Source organism: Columba livia, chromosome 2, assembly GCF_036013475.1.
Source record: "Columba livia isolate bColLiv1 breed racing homer chromosome 2, bColLiv1.pat.W.v2, whole genome shotgun sequence".
Lineage (NCBI taxonomy): Eukaryota > Metazoa > Chordata > Aves > Columbiformes > Columbidae > Columba > Columba livia.
The window spans coordinates 132,381,837-132,401,440 of record NC_088603.1 but is presented as its reverse complement, the minus strand read 5'-3'; the positions used below and the strand labels follow the sequence as shown (position 1 = coordinate 132,401,440).

The following is a 19,604-nucleotide window of genomic DNA, read 5'->3' as shown; positions in this document are numbered from 1 at the left end:
AACAGCCCAAGGCTATGGTATCTTTCCCACCCAACACACAGGGCAGGTGGAAGCAACCAGTGGCTCACAGCTCGGCTGATGTGGCACATCTGGAATATTGTGTCCAGTTCTGGCCCACTCATTTCACGAAGGACAGGGAACTGCTGGAGAGAGTCCAGCACATGGCAACAAAGATGACTGATGGAGTGGAGCATCTCCCTTATGAGGAAAGGCTGAGGGAGCTGGGTCTCTTTAGTTTGGAGAAAAGGAAACTGAGAGGTGATCTCATTAATGTTTACAGATATATAAAGGGTGAGTGTCACGAGGATGGAGCCAGGCTCTTCTCAGTGACAACCAATGGTAGGACAAGGAGTAATGGATTCAAATTGGAACACAAGAGGTTCCACTTAAATCTGAGAAAAAACCTCTTCTCAGTGAGGGTGACAGAACACTGGAACAGGCTGCCCAGGGGGGTTGTGGAGTCTCCTACTCTGGAGACATTCAAAACCCGCCTGGATGCCTTCCTGTGTAACCTCATCTAGGTGTTCCTGCTCCAGCAGGGGGATTGGACTAGATGATCTTTTGAGGTCCCTTCCAATCCCTAACATTTTGTGATTCTGTGTCACTTGGAGCCAGAGGGATGTGACGGCAGCTTTCCCAGGCAGGCTGCTACCAGCAAACACGTTCTTTGTTGCTGATTGCTGTGTGCCTAGCACAGCACTGACGGAGCTTTCTTGCAAGGCTTTTACACCACTACCCCTGGTTTTGTGCTGCTGATGTCAGAGTGTGTGTTATGTACAGAAGCAAATGCCTTGAGTGATCCACTGGATTAATCAGTGGGAACTTGTACCTCAGAGGACAGTAAAGGCCTTTGGAATCCACATAAAGATACTGAGTAGGACAGATCTTCAAAGATTTGCCTAAAGAAGCCTCTGAGATACGACAAATAAATTACATCATTTGCTGCACATAGACTGGGAGTATAAGAGCCAAATCCTGAGCTAAGAACAACTTCCCTCGAGGTCTGGTTTTGGTATGGGATTTTGGGTGTTTGTTTTTGGTTTTCTCCTAGCATTACTTAATACTTTCTACTTCTCTTTCCTATTTTATGTCTATGTAGGTGGATCTGGATTTTCTGTGAACTAAGAGCTCAGACCTCTTTTGCTTTTATTCTTTTGAGAAAATCACTTTAGTAAATTTCTTTAATTTAATAAGGAGTTCACTGTGCTCATCCATTTTCTGAAACCAAACCCAGCTCTGAAGACCAATTGCTGTTCTCCTGGAACAATTAAAAGAGAAGTCTAGAGCTCAACCTGAGGTTTGTTTGCTTCCATAAATTTAACATAGTATTTTTGAAGGGTTTATAAATTTCTGTCTCATACACAAAGATAAAATAATACTGCTTGTCTTAAGAAATTTTCAGGAAGAATAAAGAGGCTGATCAGTTTTCTTTGAGAAAATTTAAAATTTGGCATTCCAAGATCCTGCTTTATTATACAAGTTGTTGCGTTCAATGCATTTACGGAAGTAATGTGATAAACATCAATATAAGATATTGTTTAGCCACATGGTATTTCTTACTAACATGAATGCAAATAAACCCTAAATTGCAAATACTCTTTCAAAAAAGTTTAACTTGTGGTTTTACTTCTCTATTACTGCCTACTTTTATTCATTGAAATTAATGAGCAATATAAGGCCCTGTTTCCATAAGGGATTTCTCCAAATGAACATATTTTCATTATTTAAGTGATGGTAATGGTGATGTCCCACTCTAACTGGAGTAAGAGAAATACACGAATGGAAGATTTTTCATACCTAGACCACCATCCCATCCCATCATTAACCATTAGAAGATCTTACCTGTGTGGCCATTTTGCAGTGAATAGTATAAGACAGAGATGAGTTTCCTAATAATTGTTCTATTTTTAAATGTAAGCTCTTCATAATCACTGAGCTCTGACTACACAAGAGCACTTTACCTGTTAAGTATCTTCATTTCAGAAAAGAAATACATCTTAAACCTGGGGGCAAGAAGGACTTTAAAACCCAAATGTTCTCGTGGTCATGAGTCCCTAGAGAAGAATAGGGACTACAAGTATAAAAGAAAGCCTCTGGAAGTGGCAACATACAGGGTGGCTCATGCCCATGACCCTAACTGGTAAATTAGAAATTAAGATGATGGAAGTCTCCAATGTTTCCAGATTTCACTGCATGTGTTTTGTGATTACATCATGAAAAATAAATACACACCTAATATCTCTCTTTCTGAGTAACCCAAAGTTGGGACATGTGTCTGGGAAGGAAGAAGAATATTTTGTTATGTTTCAGTGGAACTGAGAGAAACCTTTACAAGAAAACAATATTGAACAGATAGATGATTTGAAGAAAAATTATCCCAGTTTTAAAAACATGCTTGGCACAAACACTTCAGTCAGACTCAACAGATAAATGATATCTGTATGTGTTACCTGCTAACAGCTGAAAAGGTTAATGGAGACATCATTGGCATGAAATGCCAATGATCTGATCTGGTGACACCTAAGGTTGTATTTTCACCCATTCACTAATTCTTGTGGCCAAATGTCTCATTTGGCCACATCAGCACATGTAACTGGGACCCTCCTCCTTTAAAACCGTCCATCTCTTCCTGCTCAATTAAAGAACTATTTCTGTTAATCTTGACTTGGGAGAGAAAGCTTTATTTGTTTCTACCATGAAGAGGGCTATAATACACAGATATTTACAATGTTTTCACCCAAAATAAAATCAAAGAGGTGAAGGGGGCTGCATTCAAGGACTAAAACCACAAATAGATGTGTTTATGTATCACAAAGAAGCAACACAGAGGAAAGAGAAGTTTTGAATTTAAACCTTTTTGAATGGGATGGGGAATCAAAGAGCAACAGAAAGCAGAACTACTAAGGTATTATCCATTCAAAGGCAAGAACACGCATAAAAATGACTACTAAATCCATTGTCACAAATGTCTTTGAGATCAGTGAAGCGGAGATATTTAGTGAGTTGGCATTGCTCAAAACCCACTAATCTCCATGAGCAGACTGAGATTCAAAGCAGACCAGAGAGCAACCTTTTGTTAATCATAATAAAGAATTTGCTGTATTCAAATGAAGTCACAGCAAAGTGGATGTGTGCCAGTGCAGCACCACTATTCCAAGAGAAAGGCAAGCCAGGAAATTATAGACCCTTCATCTCAATGTCTGCAATTTGCAAAATAAAGAGTACAACTGCAGAGTAAGTTTGTGAAATGCATGTGCAAACGGAGTATCATTCTCTCTAATCTAGTTGCAGATAACTAATAGGGATCGATGGCTAACTAACCTCCTTTTTGAAAGAACTGTGCTACACTTTAGTTATTAAATTTAAAATAATCAAAATAATAACTTGTGTGGCAGGCTGCTCACCTAGTGTTCTGTGGCAGAAGGGCTTAATTCTTCTCTAAAATCAGTACCTGTTATTCTGTAAGAACAACTTTGTGCTACTGTAAGAAAATGGTAATACAGGTTCCAAGTCTCCCAAGTTTGGGCTTTGCAGACAGCTGAACTTGTGAACAGCATGAGGGGCAATGTGACCAGAGAAACAGCAACACAGAAAGAAAATTACCCAAATTTTTAACAAGAGCTCTGCCAGGTATCTTCAGGACACTTACCTGTGTCACATGTAATTATCCCAAGCCTATTTAACAAGGGCGTCATATCAGTTTGATTACCTGTTTCTCCCCTGTCCCAGTAAACCGGCAATGAAGAAGAGTTGTGTTCAAGGGAAAATTGCAAGGAAATAAATATTAGAAGCAAAACACTTGGTTTCACCAACATCTCTGCTATCATTCACTACCGTGGCTTTTCCAAGACTCATTTATCAAGGAACAAAGTCATGGGCACAAGGAGTCTCACACGTGCCTTTCCCACCATGTATATGATCTGACTGAGAGCCAACCACTTTATACACGAATATAATGGCCTAGGTGAGTTATTCTTCGAGCTCTCCCTGCTGGGCAGAGTGGCTGTACAGAGGTGATATCCCCTTGAGCTGGGACACCTCTCAAGGTTGCTCCTTGGTGCAGAGAGACCTTTTACCAACCACAGATCTTTGGTAAGTGACCAATATTGCACATAACCTTGTAGTATGGTAACTTTGAGTTTGCCTTGGTAACTACGCTTGCATGTTGAATTGATACTAAGGAAACATTACCAATCCACGTAGCTATTCAATATTAATTATAACCTCTGTATGTCCTTATCCTTAGACATAAACCATTGACCAAATCTGAGACTAAGTCTGGATCCAGCTGCACCAGGACTTCTCTCTGAGAAGTTTAGAAAGCAAGGCAGTCCAGTCTGAACCTCGTGACTCAACAGGAGGGTCTTCCTTGCTCTGTTTCTCTTCCTTACCCTTAGACATAAATCATTGACTAAGTCTGGGGCTAAGATTAGACCTAGCTGCACCTGGGCTCCATATAGAGTTTAGAAAGCAAGGGGGTCCTTTCTGAACCTTGTGACTCAATGGGAGGGTTTTCCATACCTTTTGTTTCTCCGGTCCCTATGTGAAACATTCTAACTCAATTTTCCTCTGTGTATTTCTTCCATGCAGTAATTAATAAGGTGAACTTTGCCATCAAACTTATTGAACCTTGGCAAACCCCTGTTAAACCCAGTTAAATTCCATCAAATTCATTGAACCCTGACAATTTATTATTTTATGTCAATAAAACATGTTGCTACTTCACTCTTTTGAGTGATGTGCATTCCATTCATCCACTACAGCAGCTCAACCAGTTTGTTGTATAAACCCTGGAAAAGAACACTTTGTATTTAGTAACACTTCCAGTACCCAAGGTTTTCTTTTTGCTTACACTAATTAAAATACAACACACCTCTACCAAAGGAAGCCAGCAAAACAGAACAGTTCTAGTGTTTCTAAACAAAACCCAACCATTTAGAAACCAAAATTTAATTAAAAGAACTTAAAAACTCAAGCCAAAACATTACACTTGGGAAAATAATCACAAGAAAATGCTTAAAACACTGCCACTGTAAAATGCAGTTTTACTAGATCTTCCCTCCCAAACCAAAGTCAAAGCCCTGCCCACCCACCAGAGAATTAAATGAGATTTAGTATTTGCAATTTAAGAGGTTTTGCTGTTTCCTGAGGGGGTTGTTGCAGTTGAAGAATTGAACTTGCCACAGCAATTAGTTGCTGCTTTCACTGCATTTTATACCAAGTGTATTCTACCCAAAACCCACAATGTGTTTAATATTACATGCTTTGTGTTGTCTGTAGAACAGGTAACTGCTGGAGTACAAATTGTCCCAACCTAATTCGAGTAACGGGTTCCAGTTAATCAACTTTAGCTCAACAATCATGAGGTGTGCCAAGTTTGGGTCATTTTATGTATTTGCTTATTTCTGAGCTGTTTACTTGTATGAGGTTTCCAAACTTATTTTTTTTCCATCACAGAGGAGGATTACAAAGGTTTTGTGTATTTTTTAAGGAAGCTGAAAGTCTTACACAATCCTCCGATTTCAGCAATGAGGGCTTTAAGATGTTCATTTATAAACCGCTATAAAACCGATTATTGCGGAGGCCGCGGCTCACAGGGGACACGGCGGCCTGCACGGACGCAGCGCCCGGCCACCCCCGCCCGCCATCGCCTCGCAACTGCGCACACAGGGAGGGCGGCGCGACAGCCCAGGCCTTAACGACTCCGCTTCCGAACGCCCGGGCGGTGCCGCGGCCGTCCCGCCGCCCGCAGCCGGGCACTGCCCGCCCGCCCCACCGCCTGCTCCTCGGCGCGACGAGCACCGCCCTCTCTTCACCGCCCCCCGCCGCCTCCCGCGCTGCTGCGCAACGAGCGCCGGGCGGCCGCCGCTGGGCCGCGGTGCGGAGGGCGGTCGGGCGGGCATGGCCACACATGTTTACGGGCCGTGCTCCGCCGGCTCGGAGGAGAAATCTGAGGCAAAAGCTGAACAGGATCCCGGGCGGGAGCATGGAGCGAGGCGGCGGGAGCTCGCCCGGCCCTCGCACACCCGCGGCCGGGTGACTGACTGAGCCGGCGGGAGAGCGGCCGGCGGGTGTCTACCCCGCCTCGTCTTCGGAGGGACGGCGGAAGGCACCTTGCTGGAAGGGAAAAGTCTGTTTTCCAAGCGAGTTCGCCTTATTTCTGCCCTTCCAGCTCCGTGGGGGGGAGGGTTAGAGGTTTTTATGTATTCGGGGTTTTTCACGCGGGAGACCGGGGTGGGAGAGGCAGGAAGAGGCCAGCCGGATTTCCCCGCGGAGAACGGGGCAGCTCGTTCTTGCAAGGGACACGGGAGAAAAGCAGAACAAACAATCCAGAGGTGCCTGTTACAGCTTTTTTTCCTTTTTTTTAATTAGCCCCTAATTAAACGGGCCATCAAAATCCTCATTTTTTTCTGAAGACGCCTACGGAGCTGACTGGAAGGAGCAGCTCCAGAGAAACTTCTATCAGGGAGCTTCCCTGGAAAAAACCCAAAATAACAAACCAACAACAACACAACAAAAACAACGCCCCTAAAAAACAAACACCCCAAAATTAGCTTTAATTAAGTCACTGGAAAATAGGAACATGTACAGCATGGAAAATGTCTCCTACTTTACAGCTAATGACCTTTCAGATGATTAATTAAAAAAAATCTTGGAGGTGTGGGTGGTCCTCAAGTTACCTGGCTGGCTGGTGTATCTCTTACATTTTGATTACAGTGGTATTTACTTAAAGAGACTTTATGGTTAATGTCAGTGGGGTATGCAAGCCAAAAAATGTGGAGTACTGTTTCCAGACCAGAGCATTCATCTCCAACATTAAGAATTTATGTAGATAAAACTACCTTGTCTTAGGTAGCGACATGGTCAAAATCAAATTGTACCTGTTGCTTCATTTACTGGAGTAAATATTCCTGCCACTGACTGACAGATACTTTTTTTTCCTTGGTTCCACAAGATTTACAGTGGAGCTCTATGTGAAAAGTGAGCCTGTATGTAGTGTTTTATGTGGTCTTGTAATATTTATGTTTTCCTGAGCGGCTGGTTTAATTTGTTCTTTCTGAAGGGAACAGCTAGTTATTTTCTTCATAATTGCTGCCTCTGCAAATTCAGCCTTGACTCCTAAGAATCGAGCTGAGTTCTTTGACACTTCATTGACGATGAGGCAGTTGATGCGCCAATCTTACATTTTTGTTAATACATGTTTAACTTGTAGATGAAGTTCTACCTAAATTAAGACAATTAATAAATACACTAACTTGAAATAATACTTCAATTATCATATTTATTTTTCTATATCCTTCCTTTAATTCCAGTGTCATTTTAGGGGCCATTATTTACCACTTTGCTGTTACTGCATATGAGTGAGCACGGACAACTTTGAAACTCCCCCAGGTAGTTTTGTTTTCTTTTGTAAAAAATATTCTAGTGTGTGCTCAAACATTTGCATGCCAGAGGCGTGTGTTTTCTGTGTTTATGCCCTCAGTGTAGACTGATCATGGGATTTTTTTTGTCCTGTGCCGCTTTTTTTAAGGAAAAGTATTTTCTCTCTCTCTTCCCACCCCCCCCCCCCCCGGCCTTGTAGTGGTCATTCTGGGCTAATTAAGTAGGAAATAGTTAATCTTATTTTTTCAAATTTGTCCCTTTGCCCTTCTCAGACTACTTCGTTTGAAAAAAAGGTGAACTGTAATCATTGTATTAGTACCAGCATGAAACTCTGATGAGCTGACCTGTTTTTCTTGGAAACAAAGCCTTTTAGGAGCCATAAACACATAAATTGTGTGAAATTACTTATTGACAAGAGCAAAAGCTTTGGGGGAGGGGTTTTAAAAAAAGCCGTGGTTGACGTTCATTCTCTCAGTCCAAGGATGGACTATGCAAAATTCCTTTATTCAGTTTATTCAGAACTAGTAAACATCCCAGGGCAGTAACTGGCATGATGGCTGTATGAATGTTGCCGCCTCATTCCAATGCATAGCTGGCACTGGAACCTCTTTGGAGCAGAAGGCATAGCCTTGTCTGCAGGGTGGCATTGTGCTGCACAACAGCCAGACGCCCGGCTGACCTTGTGCTCCCTGCTCGGCTGATGAGCGGGGCAGGGGCATGTCGCAGAGGCGACGATTCGCTTGCTGAGAAGGGGGTCAGGAGGTTGCCACCTCTCCTTTTGAGCGGCATCTGGTAGACAATTTTCTGCCTAATATTGTCAATCATTCCCTTGTTCTTGAAGGTGCCTGACTGTCCTCCCAGCTGGAGTGAGAACTTCAATGATCACTATAAAGCAAAACAAATGCAAAGTTTACAAAGGGGGTGTGGAGAAGGCAGGTCCTCAAATAAAGAAGTTGGCAGGGGCTCAAATGCCTGGGATTGTGAGAGAAGTGGAACACACACATGGTTAGTGCACATGCTGGTTTGAATACTAAAGCTCACACAAATACATTTGTTGCACATTAAAAAGTGAAAAGTGAATGACTACTGGAGTGGGTTATGTTTAAAAAAATTGTGGTGATTAAGTGCACAGAACATCAAGGGTTTCTTCGTATTGCTGCTGGACTTTTTTTAAAAGGCATCAGTCTGGGAGGAGGTAGGAGCAGAGGGTATCTTGCCTCTAGTGATAAAAAGCTGGCATTCATGGACAAGGGCAAAACATTCAGAGACTAAAGAAAATAAATCAAGAAATATTATTTCCTTGCAGGCACATCAGGGAAAAAAAAAAGGGGGGGGGGGGCAAACCAGAGCTAGCCAAGGCAGGATTCTGGGTGGTCCAGCAAAATGCACACTGCAGTGTACCTGCCTGCTCCTGTGAGGCGAACTGAAGCACACCCGTACTAGTTAGCGCTTGTTAGCCATGACTAGTGCTTGTGGCTGCTGGCAGCTGCATTGCTGACTGGTTGTCCCTGATGGAACCAGTTCTGGCATCAGCAAGCGAGGAAGTTACAGAGTAGTGCCTCCCTAAGCATCATGGAAGAATCTCCACTTTTTGAAGCAAAAGGGACTCTCTCCCCAATTTGGTGTCAGGCAAGCTTTACCCGCAGTCATGATTACAGGATAAAATAGCAGCAGCTTAATGCAACAAAATGTCAAACAGATAAGTAAATAATTACAGTAATACACTTAACTGAGAGATGGACTGTATAAAATGTTTGGAAAAAGTACGTATCATACAAAAACTCCACCAATTAGTATAGACTAGTTAAGGCAATGCCAGGGAAGGCGATATTTTTTTTTCTGTGGCTGGTGTACAGAACTGCCCAGTGGATTTACTGAAAGAAGGTAGACAATGATTATTCAATGTGAACTGCAAAGCTGACACCATAATTCACCTTCACAGATTGTTCTAGAAGAACTTCTGGAGGGAGATATATATGATTATGTTACTTATCATTCAAATTATATGTCTTTAGAGAGAGAGACGTTTCTTTTTTGGAAATATGAACTGACTGCTGAGGTCAGAGGCGAAGAAGCGTCTGAAACACTTCTGCTGTGTTGGAAAGCTGTATACACAAAGGGAGTGCGAATGTGCACATTAACTTTTAATAAGCTTGGAAATCGTTGACATGTAAACAGTTATTATTACAGCCGGAGCCTGTACTTCCGTTAGAGGCACATTATGCTGTAGTACAATTATGAGATATCTCTGTTTAGCTAAGTGTTACCATATTGCCCTGTATATCACAAGACTTTACTCAATGTCAGGATGTGGCTATGGGCCAGAACTGATCAGCAGTTCACCCCAAGAGTGCTAAGACTAAATATCAGGGAAAAAATGTTGATGGGTGGTATAGGATTATGGCTGGTGTTTGACTCTTAACTGTTTGTAATGTAAAGATACTTGAACTGTATCTACGACTCCTTGACTGTCCTTAGGAAACTTTCTCCACAACTTAACTCTTCTGGGAAGCATTGAAAGGGTAATATGGGTTCAGCTTCAGCTCCATTCAGACTGCAAGTCAGACAGACTGGAAGAAATGGAGCAAACAGTCATTTCTATCTCTTGTTTGTATCAAATATTGTGAGAGAAGTTATTCTTACTACAGCTCCAATCTGGCTCGCCTGGGAAGTGCTAGAAATCTTTAACCAATCTGTTGTAGAGTTGTCAACACTGGCTTCTCATTGCATTTGATAACCCAGCAGGAGTAAAAAGCATTAGCAGCTCAGATTACTAATCAAAAGTCAGCATTCTTCCCTAAACCCCTTACCCGGGTTGGCCTCCCCGCCAGCCCCGTGAACTCTGGACTGCCATTCCCTTATCCCTCCTGACACCAAAACTATTTTGCCTCCTTTCCTTGCACCAGAATTTGCTTACACCCTTCCACGTCACCCTGCCCAGCTTTTCCAGGGCTCACCTGCTGTCCTGCTCTGCTTTGGAAGCTGAGGGGCCATGACACGCTGGAGTCCAGGGGGAGAAGAGGCAGCATCCTGGAGATCCTGGAGGATGGAGCAACCTCCTGCAGGCGGGCAGGCAGGCCTGGGATGTGTTATGTGTCCTTAAGAACCTGTCCGAGCCTCTCTTCTCTTCCTCCTGCCACCATGCTTCCAAAACAGAACACCCCGTTAGTAATTTTTAAAACAATTATTGTTGAACTGGCAACTAAAGGCCTCATTATTGGTCCACAACCTCTGTTCTTTGTTCACCCACCAAACCTCAGGGCAAGAGGCGTCTTGTCGGCTGTACCTGTCAGCGGGTCCCTGACGTACACAGGCAAAAGGGCTGAATAAAGAGTTCAACTAGAGGCTGCAGTGTGACGTGTCATGGAGGTGAACAGACGTGTCTGTGCAAGCCCAATTATCCTTTATCACCACTATTTTCTAGAAGACATCCTTTGGTCTCCATTCAGTGTTTTGCAGTGTTCATGCTAGCACATATAATCCAATTCAGTGTCAACACATTCGGTGCATTTAATTTCTAATTCTGATTCTGTTCTTGCTACAGTTAAAACATACAGGCCTTTGAAAAACTCAAGGACGTCTCTCAGCATTTGTCCCAGTGTGCAGCAAATAGGAATGGAACCGTCAATAAAGTGATTATAATTCCTGTAACTGTGAACACAGGCCACTACAGAAGATCACCATTAGATGTAGATGGTATTCAAATTATACAAAATATTTCAAATACTTACAATACTAGGAGGTATTTGAATGATTTCATTTCTATGCCCTTGAGGTATGAGTATGAAGGAACTGAGAATACCATTTAAACTCATGGTGGAATTCATGTTTAAGGCAAAACTGAAGTGTAACTTTTCGTCATACCTAAACCTTAATTCTGAACATTGTTTAGAAATAAAACTAAAAAGCATTTACTCTTGTTTGGTTTTTGGTTGGTTGGTTATTTGGGTTCTTTTTTGTTTGTTTGTTTGTTTGTTTGTTTGTTTATTCTTTCTTCCACAAATCTTTTATGCAACATCAGCTTCAAAAAATATGATTGATCCACTAATCAGGTATCAAGAAGCTACATACTTGTGCGGTGGCAGGAAAAAAGACTGAACATCTCATGGCAGCATGTGTCAGCAGCTTTGAGTGCTGTTCTGCTGTGAGAGGGCTGACCCACCAGTGCAGCGCAGATGATCAAAGCCACAGTAAAGCATCTGGAAACGTCACTTTTAGATGCATGGAGAAATGCTGCTGGAAGATCTGATACACTGGAATTTGCCAGTGATGCTCTTGTGGATTTTCCCCAGAGATGCAGAGTCTCTGGAAACCTTGAAACGGTGAATGATAACAATGGGCTTGTGGAGTTGGGTTGGGAAAATTGAAACAAATTCTATAGTTACACATGGAAAGTAACTTCATAATTTCATTAAGAATGTGTACTGTATTATCTAGAATTTCTTGCACAGAAAGTACTGCATGCTATATTCTAAAATGAACTATTACTTTTTGACAGGGACAAATAAACCTAGCTTTAGAGGTGAAGCTTGGCTCAGTGCTGACATATGATGTGTACATTTGGCCTGTTGGCATGTCTCTAAACCCGAATGGATGGAGAGAAAGGTATCGAACACTGAAAAGGGCATTACTGTAATTCACTTGTAAACGTAAAAGAATCACAGAATGTTAGGGACTGGAAGGGACCTCGAAAGATCATCTAGTCCCCGCTGGAGCAGGAACACCTATATGTATATATATGGCTCAAAAATAACATATAAATGCAGACTTAAAACTTATTTATAGAGGAAAAAGTTAGGAAAAGCATATGACAACCCTAAGAATAACTAAATTAATTTCAGGAGGCTTTAATAAATGGTACAGAAGCCTGTAAGAAATGTAAATGGTGACTGCAACAACTTCAAACTTGGTTTTGAAACAAAGTGATTTAATTTAAAAAACTTTTTAGAAAGGCATCTTAAAGCTTTAAGTGCAGTAGTACTACAATTTAAACTAGAAATTATTTCCCTACCACTCCCGGGTAGATTTCTCTGCAACAAGCTGTAGATACCTCTGCTTCAATTTTTCCTCTCGAAAAAGCCCAGTCTTTTCTCAGCTTCCCCCCCCGCCCCCGCTCAAGAAAAACAAATAATAATAAATACAGGTTCATTTTGTTTCCATTTCAGATAGTTTTGGGGAAAGGCGAAATAATTTCATGTCACCCAGGCCCGAGACGTCTGGCAGCCTGTCCCGCATGCGGAGGCTGCCGGGCAGCCCCGGCCCTCCCGCTGTTTGAACAGCCGACGCGCCGGCGGGGGCGGGCCGGCAGAGACGGACCGGCAGCCCGCTCCCCGCCGCCGGGCCGAGCTGAAGCAGGTGGGCGGCGGGGGCCGGCGCCGCTCCGCAGGGAAACCCGCCCGCGGGTGCGGGCGGAGGCAGCGCGGCCCCGCGCAGCGCCTGGCGGAGTCGCGGTCGGCGGGAATCCAGTCCGGGTTTTGGTACCGGGGACCAGCGGCAGCGAGGAAGGGCGAGCGGGAGCGGACCCCACGCCGCGCCCGACAGCCGGGCCGGGCGGGCAGGCCGGCGGAGGAGGAGGAGGAGGAGGAGGAGGAGGGCGGCGGGAGCAGGTGGGCGAGCGGCGGGGCGGCCGCGCCGGTACCGGGCCCGCCTCGCCGCGGGCCCCCATGGCCGCGGCGCGCCCGCCGCACACACCCACCGCCTTCCCCCGGTGAGCGCCGCCGCCGCCCCCTTGGGCTCGGCGCTGCCGCTGCGCGCCCGCGGCGGGGCCGCTGCCCGCAGCCGGGGCTGAGCGCGGCGGGAGCCGGGCCGGGCGGGCGGAGGCACCATGCAGGCGCGGCGCTTGGCCAAGCGCTCCAGCATGGGCAGCCGGCGGTTGAGCGCGGGGCCGGCGGCTGCGCAGGCGGACGGGGTCCGGCCCCCCAAGCCCGAGAGCGCCTGGAGGCCGCCCCGGCGGGAGGGCTCTGCCGCGGCGCTGGAGGAGGAGGACGAAGACGAGGACGTGGTGGTGGAGGTGGAGGAAGAAGAGGAGGAGGAGGAGGGCGGCCTGGGGAGTCTCCCCCCGGCGCTGACCGGCCACGGCAAGGGCCCCCTCCGAGGGAGCCTGAAGGTGCGTCCCGGGAGGGAGCGGGCGGGAGCGGGGCGGTGGCGGCAGCCGCCCGGCCCGGCTCGCTGCCGGTGAAGGGGCCCGGGCGGGGGTGCCGGGGCGGTGGGGCGGGGCAGGCCGAGCCGGCCGGTGCCCCGGGGTGGTAGCGGAGGCGGCCGCTGTACCCCGCCCCGGCCGGGCGGCCTGCGGCTGGCGGAGGGGCTGGGAGCGGGCTGGCGGCGGGGCGGCCCCGGGCGCGGCCGGGGTGCTGCGGGGGGGGCCGGGTGCGCACGGGCCGCGCTCGACAAGCCCCACGGGAAGCGCTGGCTGCGGCGGCGGGCCGGCTCCGGAGCCCCAGGGGCTGGCGGGGCGGGCAGCTGCGCGGCTCGAAGGGGGCGTGCGTGGGGAGTCGCTGGTGTCTGAAGTAGTTTGAGTGCTGAGAATAAAAGACTTGGCAGCGTACGATGCGCGGCAGGGGGTGTCCAGGCTGGCCGTTGGCACGGAGGTTTTTTTCACAACTAGAGTCGCACCTGACGGGGTGTGCGGGTTACCTGGTGTTGGGCAGGGCACTGGAGCCTCCTGCAAGGCGGGTGGCCATGGTGAGGACACCTGGATGGGTGAGTTGGGAAAAGTTTCTGGAGGCAGCAGTGCTGTGTGGGGCCAGATTCAAATCCCATGGATGTGTGTGCTCGGGCAGCCTTCTGAATTTGGTGCTTTGTGGAGAAACCTACTGGATGCTCTCAGGCTGAGATCCTAGGGACTTAGGCTTAGTTATTTTATCATAAGGGAACCCTCTGCAATTATTTTTCTTTTGGGATAACCCGGATAGTAGGATTGAGTCCATCTGTAGGTCTGTGGAGGCTCATGTCATAGGCACGCACTGGCTATGGAAGATAAGTGTGTGAAAGTTTAAATGGTATCCATTTGCAGTGATGTTTTGTTTTATAAATCTAGATAGCAATTCTCAGTTAACAAGATCAGGCTTGACCTAGTAGTAGAGCCATGTTACTAACTAAGGTCTTCCCTGCATCCATAGAAGAAAAACAGAAAAGGAAACCAAACCAAACAACAGAAAAATCCCTAAAAGAAAGCAGCAGCAGAAATACAAGTTATCCCCATATTGCTTCAGAGCAAGTTTGATATAGCATTAACAGGATAAATCTGACCCAGGTGGTCATTGGGCCATGTCCGTGTAGCTCTTCAGTGAGTCTGTCAAAGGCCACAGGATGTGGTTGTGGTCTGGATGGGTCACACCGTCCATGCTTCTGTGGCCTGACAGACTGGGTAACTTTGTTGCTGCAAAGCCTTTTGCCACTTGACCCATAGCCTAAGGATAAAGGGCACCATAATGGGCTTCTTGTCCCATCAGTCTCCCCATTGCACTGAAATTCCAAGTGGTAAAGAAGTTTTAGCAAAACTTGCCCTGTGTTTTTACCTACATAATAGGTAAAAAGTGCAAAATTCTCAAATGGAGCACAATAATGGGAAATACTAGCTGGATTACATAGGTATAATCTTCATATAACATGGGTTTTGGAGTGTAATCTGTCAGCCCTCAGCATGTTTTCAAGTAGTAGGTATGTTAATGAAATTAAGGTCACTGGTATTTCTTGCATTTAAGACTAAATGTACATGCAAGAACATCATGCTTGCATGTATGTACTTCTCTGGACGGTAAATCTGCCTCATAAATAAGATGAGTGGAGTAATGTCTATTGAGATACTTCTAGTACATAATAAACTGTCAAGTCACCTGCAGCACTGTAGTTCAGTAACCAGATGCAGGTATTTACACTCTTCGGAAGAACATTTCTAACCATCATGACATGCTTATTTTTTGCTTCTGCTGTACTTTGAGTACTAGAAACTAAGAAAAGTGCTATAATTTAACATTAAAAAAAAAATTCTTTGCTTTCTGTATATTTCTTTAGCGATTGTTAGTGTAGGAGTACATAAAGCTTAATATAAGGATTCTTCCAAGGCAACAGATTAAATGTGAGAAAAGTGGCCATGAGACAAACTTGGAGGACTAACCGCAGTGCTGCAGGAGGGTAATAGGGCTGGCATGGTCTGGCTGTGGTTTGTCAAATGGGATTCCTGCCAGACAAAGAACTGGCGTGGAGTCAGCAGAGTTTTACTCCTAGACCTGCCCTTCTGAGTTGGGTTTTGGGAGCAAAGGGAGTCATAAATTGTTGCCAGTGTCCAGTCCCCTTCAGAACAAGAGACATCCTGAAGAGCTCCAGCATTTAATCAGACTTGAAAGCAAAGTGGTCTAGGTGCTGGTTTGCCAGTATATGCTCTTCAGATAATGCAATTAAAAAGCAGCATGTGAAGTTTTGGTGTGTGATATAGATACAGATGGCGCACACGTACACGTGATGTCTGGCCCTTGGGTGGAATGGCATTTTAAAGCTGGAGGTTTCATGTGCTCTTCATAAAATCATTCCCATGGAGTGGCTGTGATACACAGATGAATGCATCATAGGGTCTGCAACGGAATTAATATTTTTAAAAAGTGCCTGAGAATTCGGTCCACTAGTAAGATGAAAAAGCTACCTGCACCATCAGGTCTCATAGCCGTGTTGTCTCCACCAGAAAGAAGTCCACTGTGTGGTTGGACCACTGGTGGTCTGGTTTTGACCCTCACTCTTCAGCATGGGGGTAAAGGGACAGAAGTATTTTCTAAAATCTTGTTTCTCCAATTTCTAAAGTTTTGGAAGGAGGGAACAGATACCACAAAAAAAGAGAGTGAGAGGGACTGTTGGTCGTGGGGAAGATACAAAAATTGCTTCTTTGTATTGCTGTAGCCACATAGATGTCCAAGTGGAGGACACACTTGTTGCTGTCTCTTACTCCCTGCTGTTCTACCATGAGGCTGGAAGAGGCATGAGTGTGCTGTGTAGCTGGTGGGTAATGGCAGGATAATGAGAGAGACTTCGAGAGCCTGTAAAGCCTTGTTGAGAAGTTCTGGGATTTCTTTTTTTGTCAGAACTAGTTCATTCATCTATATAGGAAAACAAATAACACCCAGGTGCTGATTATACAGATTAATTTTGCATGTGAAACTCTTTCTGTATAACCTGTACTTGCTGTTTTGGCTGCATCTAGATGTCCAGCCACTTGAAATTAGATGAAGAAGAATAAATAGCCTAGTTACCAGTACTTTGTCTTGAAGTGTGGATTAGTTTGCAGTCCTGTTTATTTCATCTTTTGTATGGAGCTTGGTTCAGATACCACAAGCAGCCACGTGAGTACTGCACTGGGGTTAATTTCATCTATGAGAACTGCTCTTTTTGGTGATATGGAGAGAAGGTTATGAAGTGGGGTCCATCTGTGATGTGGAGTTTGTCTGGTACTTACAAGTAAGCCCCAGGGTGAGCCCCAGAGCTACGCTAATTTGCCTGTAAACCACAACAGCGATGTGGCCGAGGATTTGGGCTGGTAATGAACATGGGCTTGTGATAACTTCCCAACATGGTGCAATGTTTTCTCTACTTTTATAAATAGTACATGGATAAGTGTTTTCTTCTGTTTAGCCCAGTTGAGCTACCATGTGATCTCCAGCCCAGTTTCTGTCCCCAGGCTCAGAGTACGGACACAGGACATTTCTAACCCAGCTGACTATGGGGACAGCTCCTGTTCCTCAAGCATTATGTTACTGTGGTCTCTGTCCTTTACCATAAACAATCGTGAAATTAGCTATTCCAGGCAATGGCTTGTGTGCGAGCACTTCTTGGTGGTTCAGAAGGATGCATTTCCTGCAAATGAATTTGTTTCTGCAAATACGCAGCTCCCACAATCATGGGAAATGAGCAGAAGAAATATCTGAAAACTGTGACCCTGACAGCTGTGCTGCAACTCTGGAGGAGCATGAAAGCCCAAACTATATAAACAAGGTTTCAGCTTCATGCCCATTCGGCTCAGTTTTGCCCATCTTGTGAAGTGGAATTTGCACCAAGTACAAAGTACAGAGCACTTGCAAGTCTGTGCTAAAGATTTTGGAGCAGGGATGGCAGATGTTGGTAGAGTTAATCCAGTAATAGGTACGCTCTTGGACATGATGGGGTTTTTTAGGTTGGTTTTGAGTTGTGTTTGGTTGTGTTTGAACTGTTTTGTTGTTGTGGTGTTTTGTTTGTTTGTTTTAAGTTTCAGAGTTTGTCTGAAAGAACTCAGTTGCCTGTTATTTGTGTGCATTGTTTGGCTGGGTTGAATTATCTTTTTGCTCCTTGGAGCCTTTTCTCTGCATTCTTTCTGAAGCCAGGTGTGAATTCATTGTCATCATTTGAATCAAAGTTTCATCTTTACTGTATGAGTGGATTATAGGTTCGTCTTGGGCAAAACAAGCTTATTTTTTGCGTGATTAGCGATGTGCTATTTAATTTAGCTTTCATATGTGCACGCAATTATATTTTAACAGGCAATTTGCAAAATGCACATTTCAAATACTAGATTCACTTAGTGGTGGAGAGATGTCAAAGGCACGTTAGAAACTTGCATACTAACCGAAGAGTAAACTGAAATGTTCCCTCTCAAGTTAATAATGATAAAGGTATTTTTATAAATACTACTAGTTATTATAACACTAGGACTCATGTTCTGGTCTTGGAGCCGGATCCTTTTAGGCTAGGCTGTGTAGTGTAACCCTGTGCTACCCTCTTCTGTGAAGTTGAAGAGTAACACAAGAGGTAACAAATGGATGCTGATGGACTTTGGAGAGCAACTAAAGGGCGAGATCAGGGAGGCAGTTTAACACTAGCAGTTTAGCCGTGTTTTTGTAAATCGATGAAATGTATTAATTTTTATATTTCAAATTTCATTCAGTTTCTTATAGTCCTTGAGTGAAAACCTGGCTGTGAAGTTGGTGTGGAAACTGGACTAGACTTGGGATTTTTTCTTCCTTATTAAAAAAAAAAAAAAAGTTTTATACAGTATAGATTAGTGGAGGCAGAGCTGAGGGTGGTCAGGTTGTAATACGTTTTTCTTCTCCACTCTCCCATAATAAAGAATGAATGGGAGTAATTTCTGAGGATATCTGATGTAACTTTTTTGTTTGTTGGACACAGACCAAGCATAACCACTTTGCCCTTAAAAGGAATTGTATTAGAAAACTGTAACTATGTGAGAATGAAGAGGTAGAGCAGAGCCATTAGCAGTTTTGATCCTTGTTTGCTAGACTGTTTTCAGTGTAGCCTGAGTTCAACTGAGAATGATCAATTGGCTGCCTTGAGGTGTGCAGTGTGTACCAGTAGAGATGTACTGCTCAGTCTTTATCACAGAATCACAGAGTGGCTGAGGTGGGAAGGGACCTCTGGAGGTCTTCTTGTCCAACCCTCCTGCTCAAGCAGGGACACCTGGAGCTGGTTGCCCAGGGCCATGACCACATGACTTTTTAAAATCTCCAAGGATGGAGAATCCACAGCCTGTCTGGGCAACCTGTGCCAGTCAGTGCTCAGTCACCCTCACAGTGAAAAAGTGTTTCCTGACATTCAGAGGGAATCTCCTGTGTTTCAGGTTGTGCCCATTGCCTCTGGCCCTGTCACTGGGCACCACTGAAAAGAGACTGGTTGTTTCTTCTTTGCACCTTCCCTTCAGGTATTTATAGACACTGATAAGATCCCCTCTGAGCCTTCTCTTTTCCAGGGTAAGCAGTCCCAGCACTCTCAGCCTTTCCTCACCATTGCCATAGTCCTTTGCTGGACTTTCTCCAGTATGTCCATGTCTCTCTGGTACTGGGGATCCCAGAACTGGACCCAGCACTCCAGGTGTGTCCTCACCAATGCTGAGCAGAGCAGCAGGATCACCTCCCTCCATGTGCTGGTAATACTTTGTCTAATGCAGCCCAGGACAACACTTGTTGCCTTTGCTGCAAGGGCACATTGCTGGCTCATGTTCAGCTTAGTGTCTACCAGCACCCCCAGGGCTTTTTTACAAAGTTGTTTTCCAACTGGGTGGCCCACAGCATGTACTGGTGCCTGGGCTTGTTCCTCCACAGGTGCAGGTTTTTGTACTTGGTGAACTTCATGAGGTTCTTGTTACCTCATTTCTGCCTGTTGAGGTTCCTCTGGATGGCAACACAACCCTCTGGAGTATGAGCCACTCCTCCAGTTTTGTGTAGTCTGAAAACTTGCTGAGACTGCAC

The 19,604-nt window shown here is 45.1% G+C and overlaps 1 protein-coding gene across 2 annotated transcripts in view; it reads left to right on the top strand.

Annotated features, from left to right (window-relative positions):
• Nucleotides 1-13,057: 13,057 nt before the first annotated feature.
• Nucleotides 13,058-19,604, top strand: part of ZNF704 (zinc finger protein 704) — a 90,052-nt gene continuing 83,505 nt past the window's right edge. The window contains exon 1 of one of the 2 annotated variants that reach the window (XM_065053867.1): nt 13,058-13,489. In XM_065053867.1, coding sequence (XP_064909939.1) covers nt 13,208-13,489 — 282 coding nt within the window. In that variant the 5' untranslated portion in view covers nt 13,058-13,207. The remainder of the gene's footprint in view (nt 13,490-19,604) is intronic. The other variant, XM_065053868.1, reaches the window with a different exon arrangement.